The sequence below is a fragment of the Anastrepha ludens genome, chromosome 5 (genome assembly GCF_028408465.1).
Source record: "Anastrepha ludens isolate Willacy chromosome 5, idAnaLude1.1, whole genome shotgun sequence".
Lineage (NCBI taxonomy): Eukaryota > Metazoa > Arthropoda > Insecta > Diptera > Tephritidae > Anastrepha > Anastrepha ludens.
This window is the reverse complement of record NC_071501.1, coordinates 11742580-11765538: the sequence shown is the minus strand read 5'-3', so window position 1 is coordinate 11765538 and position 22959 is coordinate 11742580. Positions and strand designations below refer to the sequence as shown.

The 22959-nt window shown below is 35.3% G+C and overlaps 1 protein-coding gene across 1 annotated transcript; it reads left to right on the top strand.

Annotated features, from left to right (window-relative positions):
• The first annotated feature begins 91 nt into the window (after nucleotides 1-91).
• LOC128863474 (uncharacterized) lies at nucleotides 92-17714 on the top strand. The gene is made up of 4 exons (XM_054102642.1): nucleotides 92-447; nucleotides 13526-13906; nucleotides 14023-14169; nucleotides 17555-17714. Exons 1-4 carry the CDS (start codon nucleotides 330-332, stop codon nucleotides 17707-17709), a joined length of 801 nt encoding a protein of 266 aa, XP_053958617.1. The 5' UTR covers nucleotides 92-329; the 3' UTR covers nucleotides 17710-17714.
• Nucleotides 17715-22959: the final 5245 nt, after the last annotated feature.

Genomic DNA, 22959 nt, shown 5'->3' with positions numbered 1-22959 from the left:
TGTCTCGTTTGCTCGGGATGTGAAGAGGAGGGTGGTGGGCGCGAGTACTACAGCGTAGCGCTGTTTTGCAATAAAAACCACTGTGTCTGCCGGCATGAATTCTAGATGCTTTCAAACCGATTTGCAGTGTTGTTGCGCGTGTCTCGAGGTAGTCACGGATTCCCATAGAATTAAAAGCACGCAAACGGGAAATTTCTTTTAATCGTGTTTGTGATCCAGCACAAAGAGGCAGGCGAATCGTAGGCGAATCTTACGCGAATCCTTTGAAGAAAATTCGCCAAAAATTTAATAAAAAAATCGTTTTACATCTAAATTTATAAATAGTAAAAATGTTGCGCGCTTCGTTGGTGATTTTGTTTGCCTGCCTAATTGGTTTTAGTGCGGCACAATTGAGGGTGAACGCCGAGCTGCCGGAATTGCCTGATTTCAAGCCAGTCAGTGAATTGCGTGAGTGTCCTGAGCGTCGATAGAGAAAGTGTGAATTTGAAAGTGAATTCGCTTAGAATATGCCAAGGAATTGCAAGTTAAAAGTATTTTCAGCAAAAAAAAAGAAGAGATATTACAAAAGCACGAAAATTATTAGAATTTGTTAATGCAAACATTTAAATGCCGAGCTAATTTTCAGTTTTCAATCAATAAATTCAACTGAGTGCTCGAAATGGGCGATCTACTCAAAATACCTTGCGTCGGCAAGACTTTTACCGTCTGTTCTAATGAGAAAAAAAAGTTCTACAAGACAAGACTTTTACTGTTTGTTCTAGTGAAGAAAATACTACAGTGTAACCAAAATTTTTTTTATTTTCCTTAAACTTTAACAAAAAAAATTTATTCCGGATTATTCCGTTTTTGATGATAAGAGGGAGTTTATCTATTTGGCCACTTCGCTATCGTACGTTCGCGCTCGGTTCTTTCATCTTCAGATGTTGGTTTGTGCCCACGTGAGGCGACGAGGCGAACTTTATTCGCTATAACGCAGATGGCATCATCAGATATTGTTCTGTACGCATATGCTACTGTGAGCGCGCTAAGTCTGTTAGCTTGAAATACCTCCTTTGAACGTCTCATTCGTCCCTTTGAATGAGTTTGGGAATTGCATGTCGGGGATTCCCAGCATTTTAAACATTCCTGCTTCTATCGTATTGAGGTCAAAGTGGTTTTGAGACAGCGCACGATAAGAAAGAACTCCAGCTGCCTTGAGTTTAAAAAAAAAAAAAAATTGTGCAGTTTCCCTTTAACAACGTTCAAGGGGGTCCCGATGCCTGCGATGGGGACAGGAGAAACCGGTTCTATCGACCGCTTATTGGCAAGCTCATCGACAATTTCGTTTCTCTTTATGTTCCCATGCCTGGGGATCCAGATAAGAGAAATATTTTCTGCACGTTCGAGACTTTTGATCTGCTCCTTACAGGAGTTGATCAGAAGAGAGCTGCAACATGGCGACGATAGGGTCTTTTTGGCATAATTCGGGTTGTAAATAATTTATAACGCGTATGATTTAGTTCTTTGGCTTTGGAATCATCTCAGACTTACTTACATAGGCATGCAGCTCCAGAGGAAGCAGTCAAATGGTGGTAAATCGAAAGGTCTCGACGGCCATTTGTGTTGAGTAAGATAATACGTTTTGGGAACATCGTTCACGATAGATCCGTTGTATTATGCGCTGTGTAGCAAGTGATGTATATTCCCTAAGGTCAAGGCGTCTAATTCCGGTTATAAAAGGTTTGTTATCCTGTCTCGATAGGTACATCGGTCACCCAACGCGTTTTAGCATTACCGGCATCATTTTCGAAGAAGCACAATTCGATGCCGCCGCCAACCCAAAAACCGCACCGACTAGTTGTTGGTGCATAGATTTTTCTTGATTTATCATTAAATTTTCAGTACACAAAATGAGGCAATTTAATATTAATAATTTCTATTAATAATTAACAACTGTGGCTTTAGAAACTATTTTAGTAAAATCTGAATGAAAATATTCTATGAATGGTTACGATTTATTGCTCAGAAGCAAAAACGGCATGAGTTAAAAAAAAGAGAACATCGTTTGTAAAATATTCATAGACATAGCAACAATGTTTAACTATCGTAAATTTCGTGAGTTTTTTCTTCAACCACAAATTCTCCATGCTATGAATTCGAATTTCAATGACAGTTGTGAGGAGAAAAAAAGTGATTTATAGCAAAGTATAACAATTACACATTACTCAACGCAATACTCAATACAAATTACACAATTTTTCATTTGACCTCTTGCTTGCACTCTGAATGGGTCAACCAAGGCGGACGGCGTAAAAAAACTAGAATCGTTATAATAGAATACATATGTGTTTATGTGTGTGTGAATCTATTACAAATGTGTGTAGAATAGTTTTTGCAATGTAGGGGCTAACTACATTTTTGAGACACAAATCGGCTTAGATAATGGATGCATGTTTGTAATTGTTCAATGTAATTGCAGTTTTGTGCAGTTGGGCCTGAGCAATCAAGCGTGGCGAGCAAGTTGAAAAATATAAGGCACACATATATACTCGTATGCACATACATACATACAGATCTAAGTACTTGCATATGCATTTGTGTATTTGATAGGGCGATCGACTTTTTAGCTGTTCTGCTAACCGGCTTAAAGAGTATTAAAAACGGGAAACGGGAAAAGCCAGCTGTCATTAAATGGAATAAATGATAGTTTTTTTCGGATGATGCCAAACTTTAATAAGTTTTGTGAGTTTTACCCTAGGGTACTAATACTTGTTTTTATATGCAAATACTAATTCTTAGATCATACGACTAACACGGCTTTAATACTCATTTTTTCGATGCCTCATCAACAAAAGCTACAAATTATTATTTTAATATGCTCTAACAAAAAAAGAAAATTAGTTTGCTATTTTTTTATTACTTTAGTTTTAAAAATTCATTTTTTAAAAATACTTTCGCAAGGAACCTTTTTTTTTGTTTGGGATTTGGTGCAAAAAAATAAATAAGTACATTTATAAAAAATTTAAATTAAAATAAAAAAAAAAATACATTTTAAAAATAAAGAATGGTTAAGGTTCAAGGGCCTTTGTTGATTTTAAATAAAATACATTTTTTTTAAGAAATTATCATTATGATAATATGGGTATGGATCAATTACGTATGGAACAAAATATCGGCCAAATGGCCGTCGCGGCCTCGGCGGCACACCTCCATCCGATGGTCCAAATTTTCGATGACGCTGAGGAATAATTGAGGTTCTATGCCATTAATTTGCCGAATTATCTCATCCCTTAGCTCTTGAATTGTTGCTGGCTTATCGACGTACACCTTTTCTTTCAAATAACCCCAAAGAAAGAAGTCCGACGGTGTCAAATCACATGATCTTCGCGGCCAATTGACATCGCCGCGACGTGAGGTTATTCGTGCAAAAGAGCCATTGTTTCATTAGCTTTGTGACAAGTGGCACCATCCCGTTGAAACCACATATCGTCCACATCCATATCTTCCAATTCGGGCCATAAAAAGTTCGTTATCATCTCATGATAGCGAACACTATTCACAGTAACTGCCTGACCGGCATCATTTTGGAAAAAATATGGCCCAATGATGCCGTCGGCCCATAAATCGCACCAACCAGTCACTCTTTGTGGGTGCATTGGCTTTTCGGCAATCACTCTTGGATTATCATTCGCCCAAATGCGGCAATTCTGCTTATTGACGAATCCACTGAGGTGCAAATGTGCCTCAACACTGAAGATGATTTTCTTCGAAAATTGGTCATTCACTGTTGCCATTTCCTGCCACCATTCTGACCATTGACGACGTTTGAAATGGTGAAGAGGTTTTAGTTCTTGAGTCAGTTGCACCTTGTAAGCGTGTAAATGCAAGTCTTTATGCATAATGTTCATCAACGACGAGCGTGAGAGGCGCAATTGTTTGGCACGACGACGAGTTGAGGTGGACGGCTCTTCAACCATTCTATCGCGAACAGCAGCAATATTTTCTGCATTACGAGCATACACTGGTGTTTTCACATCTTCTACAGATCCGGTTTGCTCAAACTTTTGTACAATTTTTCCGATTGTACGCACATTTGGACGATTAAAATGGCAAAAAAAATCACGAAGTGCGCGATATGCATTTTGATTTGAACGCCCGTTTCCATAATAAGCTTGAATAACTTTAACGCGCTGCTCGATTATGTATCTTTCTATGGTTCAAATTGAGTTAGTCTGAAACTAAAAAATGTCAAATGAAATGCAAAAACAAACTTGACGTTTAGGTGTGGTTTACACTCAACATCGGCCCTTGAAATTTAACCACCCTTAATTTAACCTTTTAATTTTAAGTGCAATTGAACACACACATGAATTTAGTGTTAAGAAAATAATAAGTTGAAAAAAAAATTGTTTCACACTTGCTTTTATTGCATGTTCATTTAGGTCATTTTTGAATAAATTCATCTCTTAAGCTTTTTAATTATTTATTTATTTTTTTAATAAGCCAATGCATATAGTATAACAGATTCTGATAGGCTAAGTAGACATATTTCATCTGTCTAGGCCTTAAAATAGGCCATGTTAATAGGCCTTAAAAAAATAAAGTATAATTAAACTATTTATAATAATTATTAAAAAATTTCAATAGGCGATCTTTTGAAAATAAAAAATCTATTTCAATAAATTTGGAGATTTGGTTAAACTCAATTAAGGCTCTAGTAATAGGAGCATTACGAACATAATAAAGAGGTTTTGAGAGACCAAGATAGAAGAACTCCAAAACACGAAGAGCTCTGGCCAGTATATTAAAGAAAATCCTCTCTCCTAAGACAGTAAAGAGCACCACGGATCAAATCAAAAATGAAAGACAAAGATAAGATTACTCTCCTGTTCTGCTATGATTTTAAGTTAATCAATAAGCATCGCGCTTATTGGCATCGCGTAGGGATAGTATCCGAAAAGCGTAAATTATGCAACGCGAATTATAAGAATACTTTCTTACGCGATCGGCAAAGTGAGCGAAAAACTGTACTACGAATCGACTAACATTAGTAGTCTAGTGTTAAATTTGATATATCATGCCTATATTATAAAGGTACTTGTGAAGTTCTAGCAACAATTCATTCATCTGACGTTTTAAGACACTTGCTACAGAATCTGCTCCGCTACATAATCTGCACAAGACTAACTCAGCATCTGAGCTAAATAAAGAAAAAGAGCGCAGCTCACTACGCTGCATTACAGTGAGAGACGTTTTTGCTTTTGTAGTTCATTCTACTGATAACTTAACTTAATTGATTTGAAACACAATAGATTCAAAGCCAGTCTCATCGAATATATAAACATATAATTGGCGCTTACACCACTTTTGGATGCTTGACAGAGCTCCTCCTCCTATTTGTGGCGTGCGTCTTGATGTTAGTCCACAAATGTAGGGACCTACAGTTTTATGTTGCCTTTTCACATCGCATACAACAATAAATTTGCATGTGAAGTTGAGCTTACCTATGCAAAAAAAAAAAACAAGTGCAGTTAAAAGAAGAGTTTACTTTATTCAAAGATTTTTTTTATTCTGTATGGTAGAAGTACATTTAAGTTTAAAAGTATTTATTTATGTATGTATTATATATGCACATATATGTGCAATGTTAGGTGTATAAATTACAAAGTCCTGCAAATTTAACTCTACCGGAAGCACTCCAAACAGTGTTATGTGCTTTTTTATTGCATATTGTAAATATTACCACCTAACATTCTCGATTTTATTTTTGAAGAATTCATTTTCTCACTATATATAAATATATATAATTGGCGCGTACACCCTTTTTGGGTGTTTGGCCGAGCTCCTCCTCCTTTTGGTGGCGGGCGTCTTGATGCTGTTTCACAAATGGAGGGACTTACAGTTTCAAGCCGACGCCGAACGGCAGATATTTTTATGAGGAGCGTTTTCTTGGCAGAAATACACTCGGAGGTTTGCCATTGCCTGCCGAGGGACGACCGCTATTAGAAAAATGTTTTTCTTAATATAATTTTTGGTGTTTCACCGATATTCGAACCTACGTACTCTATGTGAATTCCGAATTGTAGTCACGCACCAACCCATTCGGCTACGGCGGCCGCTATAAAATAATTAATAATTTCATATATTTAATACATATGTATATACATACTTAACTAAAATTACTATTTTTATCAATAAAATAAAATAACGCTTTCTTCCATGGAGTGCCGTTTTATTTTTTACTATGTGAAAAGCAACAACAACAAAAAAATGCAGAACACAAGCAACGATTTGATCGAATGAATCGTTTTGCTTCCTCGTGTTATAACTGTTACCCCGTTCTGTGCTCGAAAGGCAATGGAAATAGTTAACAGACCAGTCATTCATCCTTCAAAAGAGAAGAGTGAACTTCATTCACTTTCAAGGCCTGATAATATTTGTGTGGAGTGAATTTTAATGATCTGCTAAACCGAATCAAAACTAACATCGGCAATGGCACTGAAATACACCGTACGTAAAGAAAAAGTAATGAGTTTGTGCAGGAGTTTAGCACTTATGAGAATTTCTCGAGAAATTTATAATAGAAAAACCTCTTAACGGTAGATAGGTGGTATATCAGAAGCTCGCTTCTCGCGCTTGTCAGATTTGCATCTTCCCCATTCGTACACGTACAAAAAAAATCAATAGTGAAGATGTGCGTGTAAAGTAGTTTCTTTCTAACAAGTCTTAATTGCAGTTTACGCTTAAAAATATACACACATCGCATTCAAATGTCGGAATTCTCATGCAATTATTGCACGCTTTCTCTCAGAACGCATGTAACACAAGTCTGTTACCCTAACAGACTTAACAGAAAATGTTAATGCTAACATTCATAGCTGCTTTACTAATATAAATAGTTTTTACAAGATATACCTACATAGGGTAGTCAACTGGCAGGGTTAATGCGCATTTAGACGGCTTTAGTGCAAATTAACTCATGTTGTAAGCCGCCTAAAGGGGTTATACGCAGTTATGACTTTCAAAAAAATCGATTTTTTTTATTGCATTTTTGTAATGTACATATATTCAAAAGTATACGCACGAAATTTGAAGTAGATCTAAGCAATACTTTCGGAGTTATACCTAAATATGTAGAGATGCCTCGGCACGTTTTAAGGTAGGTATTGAAACTTTAAACGTGTTTTTTTTTCAAAACGGCATTTTTCAAGTCGGTGTACACGATATCTCGAAAACGGCTTGTTTGATCGGTCAACCGTTTTAACTCAATCTTTAAAGATACATTTTCTAGTAATTAATCGTTCCTTTTGTAAGTCTGATACTTATTTTCCATTTTATAATCACTTTACGGCCAAATTTTAACGTAAAAATCGAAATCATTTCTTTTAAAAGCTGCCATTTTGTGAAAATTCACTATTTTGATTAGCCGAACGATTAATTACTAGATAATCTAATATATTAACAAAATTTGTTTGGTTTTTTGATTTCAGATAATCCAATCCTGAGTTACGATGTACACCGTAAATCGTCTTTTTTTAAAGGAGGTTCCAGAAATCGCCTGCAGCGAGCTCTATAATCAACATTTTCATAAATAACCAAATTTTGTTACATTCTTGAAGGATGCTTTTATAACCGCCAAAAATTTTCAAATTAAAATATTCTGAAGTTTCTTCAGGATAAATCCTTGACAACCCGTCTTTTATTTGCTTCATAACTGCGTATAACCCCTAAATGCACTTAACCCCTTTGGGTACATTTCTCGTAACAGACGAAGAGATGGCAGGGTTAATGGTTTATGCTCTAGTGTGCATTGCAATTTTTATCTGACAGCCGACAATTTTGTGCATTTGGCAAACCCCTGACGTGTTTTCATATCAAAGTGAGGCGTTATAGATCAACTGCTTTTACCTCTTTGCTTAGAGTTGTTCAAACTAGTTGCTATAATTAGGCGCAAAATGAATTTTTTATTTTTTAATATACGCGTAATTACCGATATAAAAAATGTATATTTTATTAATTTTTATTTTTTAAATATTTTTTTTAATATACGAGTCATTGGCGATTTAAAATCAATTTTAAGTTCTATAAATAGATGTAAATTATCGACGATGTTATTAAATTGGAATTGATATCAGTTTGTACACTGATTTCGAGGGTTGACGCCTGAGTAAATGTGCATTAAAAATAAACAACAATAAAATGTGCATTAGTATGGTGGTAATGCACGAGTTGTTGCGCATTAATGCTTTTAATTAAAATTAACGCTGTCGTCTGTCAAGCTTAGCTCGCAAGCCTAGCCCTGTCTACAAATGTATTTGACAGTCATTTCGCGTTTGGAGCGCATTTAATTTAAATAAAAGCAGTATATTTTATTTCATATTATTCATATATATACTCCTAGGTTATATTTAGGTAAATATTATCAAAAATCAATGAGAATTTCGGGGCAGTGCAAAAATTTCTTATATTACATTTTAATGGACCAAATTTTTTTTTTAATTCTGTTTAAAACGTTCAAATTTTGATGAAAATTTGTTGAATTTTTATAAATCTTGTACAAAATTTGAAATCTTGATGTATATAATTTGTTATAAAACTACTAAAAATTAACAATAATTTGTTAAATTATAAAGAATCAACCATAAAAAATGTATGTCACTAAACTTCTTGAAAAACTAGAGCTATTAAGAGTGCAACCAATTTCCGGTTTTAATTCATAAATTTGTGCTAAGTACGCGTACTTTTATTGCATAAATACATAAAAACAGTTATATATCTGCACTTCAAAATAATAACAACAAGCAACAGTGTATATACTTATAATTGTATGTATGTATGTGTGTATTGTGAATGAAGCTCAGTGGGTTGTCTTTGTTTAACTAGATAGCGTGTGAAAAAATCGCATGCGAGAGAAAACCCATATGTATGCCATAAATTGTGGTTTTAATAAGGAAATAATTTTATAGAGACATGCAAATAATATTTTGTGACAAAAAAAAAATAATAATAATAATCGGCGACATACAAACTCATGCATGATTGACATTTCCAGGGATTTATTTTTATTTATCGTCATCTGAATTTGACAAAATGAGTAGTTTAAATGCTAAATAGTCGGTGGAAGAAATTATTTTTTTTTACTTTCTTTTCTGTCATACAAGGACTATATTTTGGACAGAAAAATAAAAGTGCTAGTAAAATTAATCACCATTTCGGAAGATTTTACAATTTTTGCAAATGGCGTCGTACGTCTCTCATATTTGACATTTGTGAACTGCACAACACACTGCACGACAAGCAATGGAGCGCGTAATGGTCAAAATAAGGCCAAAATCACTTTTTTTATTTAGTAAAAAAGTTTATAAAAAATATGGTTAATATTGCGCCATAATTGTTAAGGAAACCAGAAAAATTTCTGTTGTTACAGAACTTACAGGTTGGTTCAAAAACTAAAAGCCATAAAATAGCAGGTTAAATAGTTTGAATTAAAAAAGAGATTAAAGAAAATAATATCTCATATATTTTTTCTCAATATTAAAAAAAAAATTGAATTTAAAACTAAAAAAAGTGAAAAAATAATACTTCATATATTTTCTCTCAATATTTAAAAAAAATTTGAATGAAAAACAAAAAACTTAAAAAAAAATAATACTGTATATATTTTTTCTCAATATTTAAAAAAAAATTTGATTAAAAAAAAAATAAATAAATAAATAAAAAAAAAATAATACTTCATTTATTTTTTCTCAATATTTAAAAAAGATTTGAATCAAAAACAAAAAAAACAATTAAAAAAATTTTACTTCCCATATTTTTTCTCAATATTTAAAAAAAAATTGAATTTGAAGAAAGCTCAACATTTTTGGCTTTTTGGTATATGAAAATGTGTGCGACGGCTTTCTCAAAATGATTTTTTTGTGTAGAATTTTTGGATATTTGCCGGAGTTTTTTCAGTTTTCTGTTGAGGAGGAGGAAGATTTGATGATGACCTTCCTCATCTTGAATGCATCTTTTTATGGTTTTGTCCTATACTAACCATGAAAAATTTTTCTGGACTGTGGTTTTAATCTTTTGAAACTCTCCCGTCCACAATAATAGGGAATTTGTGAGGATACTAACTGATGTCGATTTATTGAAAGATAGATGTAAAATTTCCAAAAATGTTTTCCTGATCTTTTACTGATTCGCCAAGTATTGGATTTGCCATTATTTAGATATTAATCTGATACTTTTTATTTTGTTTTTACCCGTGCCCTTTTTTTTGCTTTACAAAACATGGATCAATGATCTGAAAATGAGGCTTTGGTATAAACGTACATATTTATGTATGTGGATATACATATGTACATTAGAGTGGTCAAAAACAAAAAGGATATTTTTCTTCAAAAAGGATATTTTTGTTTTTGTTATTATCCTCCCAAATTTATTTTAAGGCTAAAATATATAAACAAAACGAGATTAAAAAATATTTTTTTTTTTGTATTTTTTAATATTTTTTTTGTAATTTTGGAGGTTTCACAAGGCCACGTAAAAATAGTAAAAATTTGTTTGGTTTAATGAGGCATATGATATCACGTTTTGGACGTTTGTGTAGTTAAATTCTTATAAAAAGGGAAATTAAATAAATCGATCTACAAACACTTTGTTCTAAATTCACGGAGAAGTGTATTTTTTCCTATGCAAATTCAGTAGTAATTTTCAAAGTCTTGGAATAGAAGAAAAAGGAAAAAAAAAAAAATTTTGTGACTGATTTTTTTGTCATACGATTTACAGCGGGGAATAAAAAAAAATTTTTTAGGGCGCCCTAATGTAAATACATTCATATTCTGTACTCAGTGGCTTATGGAGTTAGTCAGAGGCCCGAAAAAATTATGATTTTCAATAATTTTTTTTTCCTAGTCAATTGCTTTATTTTACAAAAATAAAAACATAGCATTGATACATCATGATTTGACTTGACTTTAGCAAAAAAAAAAAATAATTGTTAAAGTTATCGCTGTTTGTGTGGAGCTCGTTCTTCCAGGAGTCTCTTACGGTGATCATCCTTTGCCCTTTGAGATTCATCTAAAATCAATCGGACAAGAGAAATTAGTTTTAGTACTCGATCCTGGGTTATCCTTTCGTTGACTTCGCCTCACTGCATATCGTTTTTATGGTGTTTCGTCAGGACTTAGAGCGTCGGCCACGTCCCATTGATGGTAGCTCTTCCAGTCCTCTCATAATGTGCCATATGCGCAAACGATTTTCTCCCAATTTCTCTGTTATTGCAGCCACATGACAGCTACCTCTGATGCGTTTATTGCAGTTTTGTGACGCTCGATGCTTATCGCAGCATTTGAATCTCCGCCACATATGTAGATGCTTTGCTCCTGTTTAGCAGACAACGGCCAGAATTCTGAGGCATACGTCGTTGCAGGTCTAGGTTAGGTTAGGTTGGAATGGCTGCCCAAGTAATGATCACACGAATTTAAACGAGTTCGTCCTTTGTGACTCCATGGTGAAGGAGATAAGGTAAAAGAGAAAACCGATGGGTTGACAGGAGAGGGCGGGGAGAGGTGGTGGTGGGATGGTTAGGAGGATGGGTTCATTAGTTGGGTTACAGGTCTAACGGCAGCTTGATAAATTTAGCCTTTTTACTTTATTGGCATCTTTTTGTCACACAAGACAGACACTGTACGCCTACTTTGCCAGCCGGTTTGATGCGGTCCATCACTTCGCGGTCGCTTACAATGGAGCCAAGATATTTGCAACTCTCAGACGTGGATATCGTTTCAGCATCGATATGAAATTTCAGAATCTGGCCACTATCATTGAAAGCGAAAGTGACGTGTTGTGTTTTCTGTCTGTTTATGCGTAAGCCATTTGTTGCCAAAACTTCAGCCCAATGTGACAATTTATTTTGTAAAGCATCAGCATTCTCAGATAGTAGCGCGACATCATCGGCGTACAACAGTGTCAAAGGTTATCCATTACCAGGTTGAAAATAAGAGGATTGAGGGAACCAGGTTGTAAATAAGGGAACTGAGGGCCGAGCACTGATGTACCCCTACGCTATGGAAAACTTCTCAGATACACCGCTAACACATCCGACTTGTGTAAGTTCGTATCCTTAACCACGTTTACAGTGCTTTCTGCAATACGATTTTCTCTAAGTGACTTCCATACTAGACCTCTTGGAACCCGATTGGAAGCCTTTTCCAGACCTACAAATATGAGAAGGAGACTACAAGGTGCTGTAGATGCTCGGGGTAGTCATGCAAAGTACTGATTCTCATTTCATTTTTCAATACAACTTCAAGCTATCAACTGCAAATGCAAAAATACTTTCTTCACAGTTGTGTTTGGAGTGAATGTTGTTTTGGCTTTTTATTTTTGTGCTAATTTTTAGCAAAATTGCTGTATTTTTTACTACTGACTTATGAATTATTTATATTAGTCAAATAAAACCAAGTATTGAAAAAAAAAATCATGAAAAAAATATATTTTTTCTCAAGCAATATGTCTGAATTTCGCAGATTAGTAGATCTCAAAACACTTCCTTGACAAATTGTGTGCCCTACATTAGGGTGCATCATTTTCCATACAAAAAAAATGGGCACTGGTTTTCCAACGGAATTAAATTATAAAATTTATTACATCTTAAGATGGAAGACAAAAAAACAAAATATCCGGAAAAATATTAAGAATACTTCAATGTGGCTATGAGTAAAAACGACTACTTTTTTGGTACTATTTTAAAGTCCTTTAAATGGCAAACCCATAAAGTTTTAAACTCTTTTATTTTTTGGAAAAACATTTTTAAAAACTAATTTTATTTACAGCGTAAAATAATAAATTTGATTTTTTGAATTATTGCCAAGTCGGTCCAGCTCACGTACATATAATTATTGTTCCGAAAAATGTGGGCGGAAGTCATAAAATACAATAATTTTTGTAATGGAGACCCGCAACCTTGGTGCACGTGTGTGTGTAGGTGTATGATCATCGAAATGTTTATCAAGATTTTCTGTACTTCTGAGGTTTATTTGTTTAGAAAGACGAAATAACCAAATTTGTGAAAAAAGAAACAAAAAAACTTCAAAAGTCACAAACAAAGCATAGGCCAACTTATGCTGATACTCAAACATGCACGGCTCATTAATTGAGTCGTAACTTAATTAAATTAGTGTCAACGACGCCAAAAGCAGTCAAATCGTTTATTGTGTTTAGAATTTCAGATTTCGATGTGCCTTGTATAAAGTTATTAGATTCTAAATGACACGTTTTACTGCGCAGCGCTGCTATTACGCCAAGTTAATGGCTGCGATTTAACCTCAGTGATATCAAACGACTTCGATATTTGTGCCAAGGACACTTGACTTTATTCACAGTGATCACACCTGAAATTATTTATTGTAACATTTATGACGAGCTTAATAATAGTTTGTCATTAGAACGAATTCTTTAGCTATAGTAAAAATGTATGAAAAAGCGCGCGAGTTCGTCGCTTAAGTCTTTCGTCTGCTCACTAATTCTTATTTTTCAATTTTTATTCATGTATACTTAGCTGCTGATATACCTACCTGCGAACAGGGCGACATAAATATCAATGAATGCATCAAACGCGCCTTTCAAAAGCTGACTCCCCGCCTAAAGGATGGCATCAAGGAATTGAATATACCGCCCATGGACCCTTTCATTATTGAGCGCAACAACATTGATGTGAGCGGCAGTTTCGCTCAGGGCCGTGTGCAGGTACGTAATGTCCGCGTATTTGGCATAAGCGAGGGCGATGTGCAGAAGGTGAATTTCAATTTGGATGGCAACAATGTGCGCATGGAATTGGTTACCAAAATGCCACGCCTCTACGTTGAGGGTAATTACAAGGCAGATTTAAAGATAAATGAAGTGAAAATGACACCGAAGGGCTACTTCAATGTGACTATGAGTAAGTATGAGAGTGAGAGATAGAGAGGGGGGGGGGGGGGGGGGAAGAGTAATAGTAACTAGTAGAGAAAGAGAATAGAAGTAACAAGAGCGTCCATTTTGTTTGTTTTTAATTAGCCGATCTTCTGCTGAGCTCCGAGTCGGAAGGCGAACTTTATGAGCGCGACGGACACACTTACTTGCGGCTGACGAAATTCAATTTCGAGCCGGAGATAGGTGATATGCAAATCTATGCAAGCAATCTTGTGCCAGATCCATCATTGAGTAAGTGAAAAAAGTATAGCAATAGAGGAAAATAGTTAAAGTAGATAATTTTAAATTAATTAGAATTGAAAAAATTGAATTGAATAAAAAAAAATAAAGAGAAAATAGAATAAAATAATATCAAATACAAAAAGACTAAAAAAAAATATAATTCTATAAAAAACTTTATTTAAATAAAGAGAAAATTAAAAAGGGTGAGGGAAAAATAAAATAAATTAAAAAATAAAAATAAAATAAGGTAAGACAAAATAAAATAAAATAAAATAAAATAAAATAATAAGAATTCCTTAGAATTTACAAAGTCGATGCTGCCACAGTTGCCCTCTTGGGTCGCATAATGAGCAAGTGGAATTCTGAACTGGTTTTAAATGGGACTGTTTCAAAACTAATTTCAATCAAACGTGGTATATTCCAAGGGGATGCCTTAAGCCCCCTATGGTTCTGCATTGGCCTCAACCCGCTTAGCAGGCTTCTTACACATAAGCAAAACGGCTTTACAATCAAAACAGAAATAAGAGAGCATACGTTCAACCATCTTCTATTTGTTGATGACTTGAAACTTTACGCAAACAAAAAGCATAAGCTCCATGAGCTGATAGATGTCACTAAAGCTTTCAGTGATGACGTAGGAATGGAATTTGGGACAGATAAGTGCAAAATAATACATCTAATTAGAGGTCAGCTAGATGAAACCGAAGAAAACTACGCAGTAGATCAAAATATTATTATAGACAACTTGCATAGCAGCGAATCGTATAAATATTTAGGAATTGCAACTTAAAGGAATCAACCACACGCTAGTAAAGAAAAACCTCATTAACACATTTGAGGCACGACTGAAAGCTGTATTAAAAACTAAACTGAACAGTGGAAATAAATGCAAAGCAATTAATACCTGGGCCATACCTCTCTTGACACACTCGTTTGGAGTAATAAAATGGTCTCAGACAGATATCCTTCGGATTGAAACGCTGATACGCACCACTTTTACAAAGTTCCAAAGCCATTACCCTCAAAGCGCTGTGGAAAGAATATCGCTTCCTCTAAACGTTGGTGGGAGGGGAATCATTAATATAGCGCGTCTACACTTTTCGCAAACTTTAAAGCTACGTACATATTTTCTAAGCAGCGAGTCTCATCTATTTAAAGCTATCGCTATGGCAGATAACGGCTTTACCCCGCTAAGTCTGATGGAGAAGGATTTCCCAGTACCTGAGGGGGTTAAATCCCCAGCAGAAATGATCGCAGCATGGAAGGCAAAAACAATACACGGTGCCCATCCCCATGATCTTGAAATGGAATGGATAGGCGCACAATCATCCAATTTATGGTTGAAAAGAGGAAAGCTATTTTCTGAAACAGAAGGTTTCGCAATCGCTATCCAAGACCGAGTTATTCCAATAAGGAATTTCCGAAGGTCGATACATGGCGAGGCAATAGAAGACAGATGCCGAAGGTGCGGCATTTACGGTGAAACAATCGACCATATAATTGCTGGATGTAGCGTACTTGCCCCCCGTGAATATGTCATGAGACATAACAATATAGCAAAGATCTTCCACCAACAACTTTCGATAAAACACGGTCTCTTAGAAGCAGAAGTCTTGTATTTTAAATATGAACCAAAGGCAATAATCGAAAATGCAAATTTTAAACTGTACTGGGACAGATTTATATCCACAGATCAAACAGCAGCTGCCAACAAACCTGACATTATCTTGTTCGACAAGACAAATAAAACGATCGAAGTAATCGATATAGCGGTGCCCCTTAATCGCAACATCCAAAGCACATACTCCACCAAAGTATCGAAGTATTCAGCTTTGGCCATAGAACTGAAACGAATATACAAAGCGAGGGAAGTGAATATAATACCAATAATTATATCTTTCACTGGATTAGTGCCTAAGCATTTAATAAAAAATTTAAAGAAGTATGACTGCCAACACCTTTTAGAAGACATGCGGAAGTCGACCATACTGGACACATGTGCAATACTTCGTAGATTTTTAAATATTTAAGCAATAGTAATCGCATGGGCGTAGAACTTGGACTACGCTCCACCAGAGCACAATCCCTTGAAATTTTATCCGGGATGTGTAATCTCCGGCAATAGCCGAGATGGATTAAGCTCAAATAAAATAAATATAATAAATGAACTGGGGAAGGAATAAAAGGAAAAACAGTAAATAAAAAGTAAAAACAAAAATAATAAAAAATAAATGAAATAACACAAAATAAGGTAAAACAAATAAAAATCAAATTAAATTAATATATAAAATAAATAAAAAAATGAAATAAAATAATATAAAATACTCGTATAACAAAATTAACAGAAAAAAGTTTAAGGAAATTAAAAAATTTGATTAAATAATGTGAACATAAAAAAGGAAAACAATTAAATAAAATAAGATAACGTAAAATAAAGTAAAACAAAATAAAATAAAATTAGAAATCAGAAACTAGAAATCTAAAAATAAAATAAAACAAAAATAGGTAAAGAAATAAAAAAGTATAGAAATCAGAAATTAATAAATTAAAAAATAAATAAATAAAATTAGATAAAATATAATGAAACAAAAAAAAAATTTAAAAATCTAAAATTAAAAATGAGATAAAATAAAATTAAGTAAAATACAAGAAAACCAAGTAAAATAAAATCAACAAGAGAAATCAGAAACTAAAAATCTAAAAATAAAATAAAATTTGATAAAATACAAAGAAATAAAATATTAATAAAATAAAGAAAGTAGAAATTAAAAATTAAAAATAAAATGAAACAAAAATAGGTAAAAAAGTTAAGAAATCAAAAATTAAAAAAATTTAAATTAAATAAAACATAATGAAGCCAAATAAAAAAACAAAAAAGGCAAAGTAAAGAAATCAGAAAAAAATAAATATTGAAAATAAAATGAAATAAAAATAAATAAAATAAAATAGATACCAAGTAAAATAAAATAGTATAAAGAAATCAGAAATTAAATAAAATTTTAAATTAAATAAAAAAAATTTAAAAATTAAAAGTTAAATTAAATTAAATTAAATTACATTGAATTGAATTAAATAAAATTAAATTGCATTGAACTGAAATGACTTAAACCAAATTTAAATTAATTATAAAAGAAATAAAGTTAATTTGAATTGGATCCAATTCGATTAAATCAAAGGATAAATTTGATCAAATTTGCTCTGATACTTTATTTTTAACTTTATTTAATACTAAATATTCTTCTATTTGAATTTAATTAAATACAATTTAACTTAATAAAGTTAAAGGAAATTTATTTTTATTCTTAATTGTGGATTTTGAATACTGAAAATGCATTCATTTAATTAATATTTTACATAAAATTGTTAATAATATTTCCTTTTCCCTCTCCTTTAGATGCGGTTATTCTGGACTTTGTAAATCAATATTGGCGCCAGGTCTACAAAATTATGTTGCCTCAGACACGTGACACTTGGGAGCCGATGTTCTTGCGCGTTATGAATTTATTTTTGGGCGCCATACCGTTCGATTTATTCATTAAAAAGAACTAAACATTTTAATAAAAATACTCAGGGATTTTTTTTGACAGAATATTCACAATTTTTGTATATACATAGATACATATTCATAGAGTTAAGAATATAACTTTATTACTGCTACTTACATTTTATGGCAAAATGCTTATGTACATATTAATATACGCAATGAATTTATCAAACCAAATTTATTTCATTTGACATCATTTGGCGGCATCTGTTTGATATGGGAGTCTAACTTGTAATTGCATGGGGCTCTATGTCGCGGATAAATGTAGCCATTTTGTGTTGGAGGGCTTGTTACGAAAGCTTTAATTTTTCACTATACTGCACAAGAGAAATAACTAATGGAGTCCACTAACAGCTGAGCGAATATATGGGTTAATTTCGAATACCGAAAATATGATACGACACTCTTCTCAAATTGTCGAGCGGAAAATAGCAGACAGGGTCTGATATTTCTTCACCGTACTTAATGATAGCAAAGCAAGAGATGAAAGGCAATAACTCTCCCTACCCCAGTAGTGAAAACCCTTGAAGCCCTTCTACTCCCACTCCTCACTGAACATCTGACTCCAGCCCCACACCAGCATGGTTTCCGTAGAGTGCACAGTACCACCACGGCACTCACCGTCATAAACACCCAGGTAAACCGCGGACTAAACCAAAACCGCCCCTGCGAGAGGACTGTCCTAGTAGCGTTGGACCTACAAAAGGCTTTCGACACAGTCAGCCACGCCACGCTACTAGATGACATTTTACAGTCGACACTCCCGCCAGAGCTGAAGAGGTGGACCGCGAACTACCTGAGTGGTCGTCACTCGTCGGTAATATTTTGAGACCAAACCTCAAAACAGAGAAAAATAAAGCAAGGAGTACCGCAGGGTGGTGTCCTTTCACCCTTGCTTTTTAATTTCTATATTTCGAAACTCCCCCAGCCACCAGAGGGAGTCTCACTGGTCTCATATGCCGACGACTGCACGATAATGGCGTCGGGCAATGACATTGATGGCCTATGCTCAAAAGTAAACGACTACCTCGCCCGCCTTTCTCGCTTCTTCATTGCGAGAAACTTAAAACTTTCTCCCACTAAATCCACGGCGACCCTTTTTACCACCTGGACAAAGGAGGTCAAGCTGCCACTTCAGGTGCACGTCGATGACACCCCAATACCGACGGTAAACAACCCCAGAATTTTGGGAGTCACCTTTGACAGCTTGCTCTCCTTCTCAGCGCACACAACCGCTATTGCAACGAGAGTACAGAATCGCAACAAGGTCCTCAAGTCGCTCGCCGGCAGCACTTGGGGCAAAGACAAAGAAATGTTGCTGTCGACTTTCAAAGCAATAGGCCGACCGGTTCTGAACTATGCCGCGCCTGTCTGGTCGCCTGGAACCAGTGATACGCAGTGGACCAAGCTTCAGACCTGCCAGAATACTGCCATCAGGACCGTGACAGGATGTCTCCTGATGTCCCCTATCCAACATTTGCATGACGAGGCGCACATGCTCCCGGTTAAGGAGCACAACAAAATGCTCGGCAAGCAGTTTCTGCTTGGGTGTCACCGTAGGCCTCACCCATGCAGACACCTGCTCGAGCCTGAGCCACCTCCCAGGCACATCAGGAGACACTTCCTCAACTACGTGGACGAGATCCAGGACAAAACGGACAGACCACTCCAGGATCAGACAGTATACAGACAGGCAATTAACGACATTCATCGGGATACCCTTACCACCTTCTTAAGCTCCCGACCCCCGAATGCCGTTATCGGAGTCCAACCACCACCTATCGCAGACGAAGAGCTCCAGCTTCCTCGAGAGTCCCGCGTAATCTTGGCACAATTGCGTTCTGGATATTGTAGCAGGTTAAACTCCTTCCTATCCAGAATCGACCCCGACATACTAAACATATGTCCAGCATGTGAAGGTACCCCGCACGACTCTAACCACCTCTTCACATGCCCCACCAAACCCACTCATCTAACACCTCTCTCCCTCTGGACCCAACCCGTGGAAACTGCCAGTTTCCTGGGCCTACCGTTAGATGAGCTAGACGAAGACGACCGGTAATTACACTTCACTGACAGGGCGAAGATACTGCTACAACAACAACAACAACATGAAAGGCACTTGTGCCAGTTTGTGCTCCATTACTGGTACTTCAGCAGCAATCCTAAAAAATTTAGGAGTAATATGTTTTAAAAACAACAATTAAAAATGGTGTCAGGTTTCGGGTCTATTTACAGGAAAAGTTGAAAAACTAGAAGAACTACACACCTGGCGTATTAGCAAACGACAGCTGTTAAAATTTAGTGATATTCTATTTATTAGTTCGTGAGTTATTGCGCTCAGAGTGACATTACTTTTATTATTTTCAAAACAATGGTCAAAAAGGATTTCGTTCCACAAAATCGTTTTGAATAATCGAAAAGTGAAGTTGCGTTAGTTAGCTGACTTCGCAAAGATATCAAAAGTGCGAGTTGGCTTTATATTGCATGAGCATTTGACTATGAGAAAGCTCTGTTCAAAATGGGTGCCGCGTTTGCTCATAATTTTTTTCCATCAGACAATGCACCGTGTCACAAGTCAATCATAACCATTGCAAAACTACTTGAATTGAACTTTAAATTGCGCCTACATCCACCGGATTCACCAGATTTGGCTCAAAGTTTCTACTGGCTGTTCGTAGACCTACCAAAAAAACAAAAAAATGCTCGCCGGTGGGAAATTTCGCACGATTGCAAAGATTACCTTACTGATAGCCAAGCGGTGATAAAATCCTTCACAAAACAGTCGACAACCTCCAAGGTAGCCATGAAATGCCACACATCTCTTAAAGAGATGGCTGAGTCATTTCACCTAAAGGTAACATGGGTTTCTGGCCATCGTGACCTTGAGGGTAACTGTAGAGACGATGAATTAGCGAGGCTCGGTACCAAATTGACTGATGAGTACATAGACAATGATATAGGGATACCCTTACAAACATGTAAGCTACTCATCCTTGAAGAAATTGTATAGGAAGCAAACGAAAGATGGCGTAATGAAGTCACCTGCAAAATCGCCCGTCAACTGTGGCCGACTCTCAATGCTAAACACACAGAGTCTCTGCTAAGCCAAAATAAACACAGTCTTAGTAGACGGATTTCAGTCCTAACGCGGCACTTCCTTATAGGTAGGTACGTCCAGAGAATGGGTGTGCAAACACATGACTTCTGTAGAAGTTGTCTAGATGAGGACGAGGAAGAGACAATCTTACACCTTCTGTGCCACTGCCCTGTTCTATCCAGACATGGGCTTACTATTCCAGGTAAACAATTTTTTAATGAGTTGAAAGATCTCAGTTCTGCAGAAATCAGAAATATTCTAAAATTTTTGAAAAGCACACTCTGGTTTTAGGAGAGCTATGCACAAGCTTCTCACGCGGCATCACAATGGGCTATGAGCCTGAGTGTGTCCCACAGGATAACCGCTTCAACCTAACCTAACCTAAGAGATTATCGCTGAAACTGAGGCCTATATTGAGGTAAAAGATAAAGAAATATCGTTGATGAATAAAACTCATTTGGGACAAAAAAAAAACGTGTTTTTTTTGTTCACGTGTTAAAGACCTAACATTTTAGTAAAATTAAATATTTTTTATATAGAGAAAATATGTCGAAAATATCATCGAGAATTTTCCGCTACTTTCGCTTCAAGTTGGTATTCTAGAATCACTTATATATAGGCTATAAAACTGCGTACCTAATTTTTTTAATTCCGTTTTAAAGTTTTGAAATTTTGATGAAAAATTGTAGAATTTTTATAAACCTGGTATAAAATCGGAAACTTGATTTAATATGGTTTTTATTATAGAATGACCTATATTTTTATACAAAAAAAATTAAAAAATAAATTAAAACATTGATTATAGTCGACTATTTGCGCTGATCGTAATGACGAAAAAATTACAAAAACAAAAAAAAAATAGTAATTACATATTGCTCCGCATGAAGGGTGTGATGAACGTCAAATTAAGTAAGTGTGGACCGTATGTTATATAATTTAATGCAATATATTTTTTTGTGAATGCAAAAATTATTATTATACTCAATAAAAGAAAAAAATACTTATTTTACAATCATACATATATGTATGTATATATAAGAGGATTACTATATATTTATATTTCTGGCCTTAGGCTCTTCTAGCGTTATCAGGCGCCATCTGACATTTCCATTGGAAAGTTTTACATATTTTGCTATAAACGCACTCAGAAAGTGTTGATGTGTGAGCCATATTAGTGTTTTTACATTGGCTTAAAAAAATGGTTGGAGCACGGGCCTTCCTTTAGCACCGTAAAAACTGGCACAATGCATTTTCTTGTGGACACTATTCGCTCACTTTTGAATTACGGGAAGGTCGTCCAAGATCTGTTGGGCCAAAAAATATTTATGCGGTGAGCGAATCGATTGCGCAAGATTGGTGTGTCATATACCGTGAAATTGAAGAATTAGTATGATGAATATCAATAGGATGTTGCATGATAACTTTGTAGTGAAAATAAGTGTATTCGCGTTGGATACCACACAATTTAAGAAACACCAAGGAAACGCGACTGGATAAAGGGCTCGAAAACTGCTTAACACGAATGCAATTTATGAATTCCATGCCAGAAGTGAGAATCTGGAAGGGCTGCAAAATACGATTCCACAGTTGTTATGAGCTCATCATTTGAAGAAAAACGATTTCCACGCATGCAGTTTCTTAGGTCTGGAAACAGATGGAAGTTACTAGGGGCCAAATCTGTTGAATACAGTGGATGCTCCAACAGTTCAAACTTTAATTCATGGATTTTAGCCATTTCCAAAATGCTCGTGTGGCGCTGCATTGTCCTGATGAAAAATAATTTCTTTCTTCTGCAAACTGAGTCTTTTTTTACGAATTTTTTCCTTTAGCTGGTCTAAAAGGTTACAATAATATTCAGAATTTATTGTTTTACCAGTTTGCAAGTAACCTATAAGCAAAATTTCTTTCGCATCCCAAAAAACTGCTGCTAACACCTTCTCGACCAATTTTTGGATACGAACTCGTTTCGGAGCCGAGTAACCACTTTCACACCAATCATTAGCCTCGCGTTTTGATTTAGGATCGTGGTGATGTGCCTCGACACAGTGCAACAAAGCGAAGCCGCACAGATAGAGACTCAAGAAGACGAGCCTATAGCATGAATGCTGGCTACAAATATGGTGGACCCTGATGTGGGTGAATGGAATTGGTGCTT

Coding starts and splice junctions, on each gene's coding strand:
- LOC128863474 (XM_054102642.1), top strand. CDS start 330: ATGTTGCGCGCTTCGTTGGTGATTTTGTTTGCCTGCCTAATTGGTTTT. Junction 448..13,525: donor CAAGCCAGTCAGTGAATTGC/GTGAGTGTCCTG, acceptor ATGTATACTTAG/CTGCTGATATACCTACCTGC. Junction 14,170..17,554: donor TGTGCCAGATCCATCATTGA/GTAAGTGAAAAA, acceptor CCTCTCCTTTAG/ATGCGGTTATTCTGGACTTT.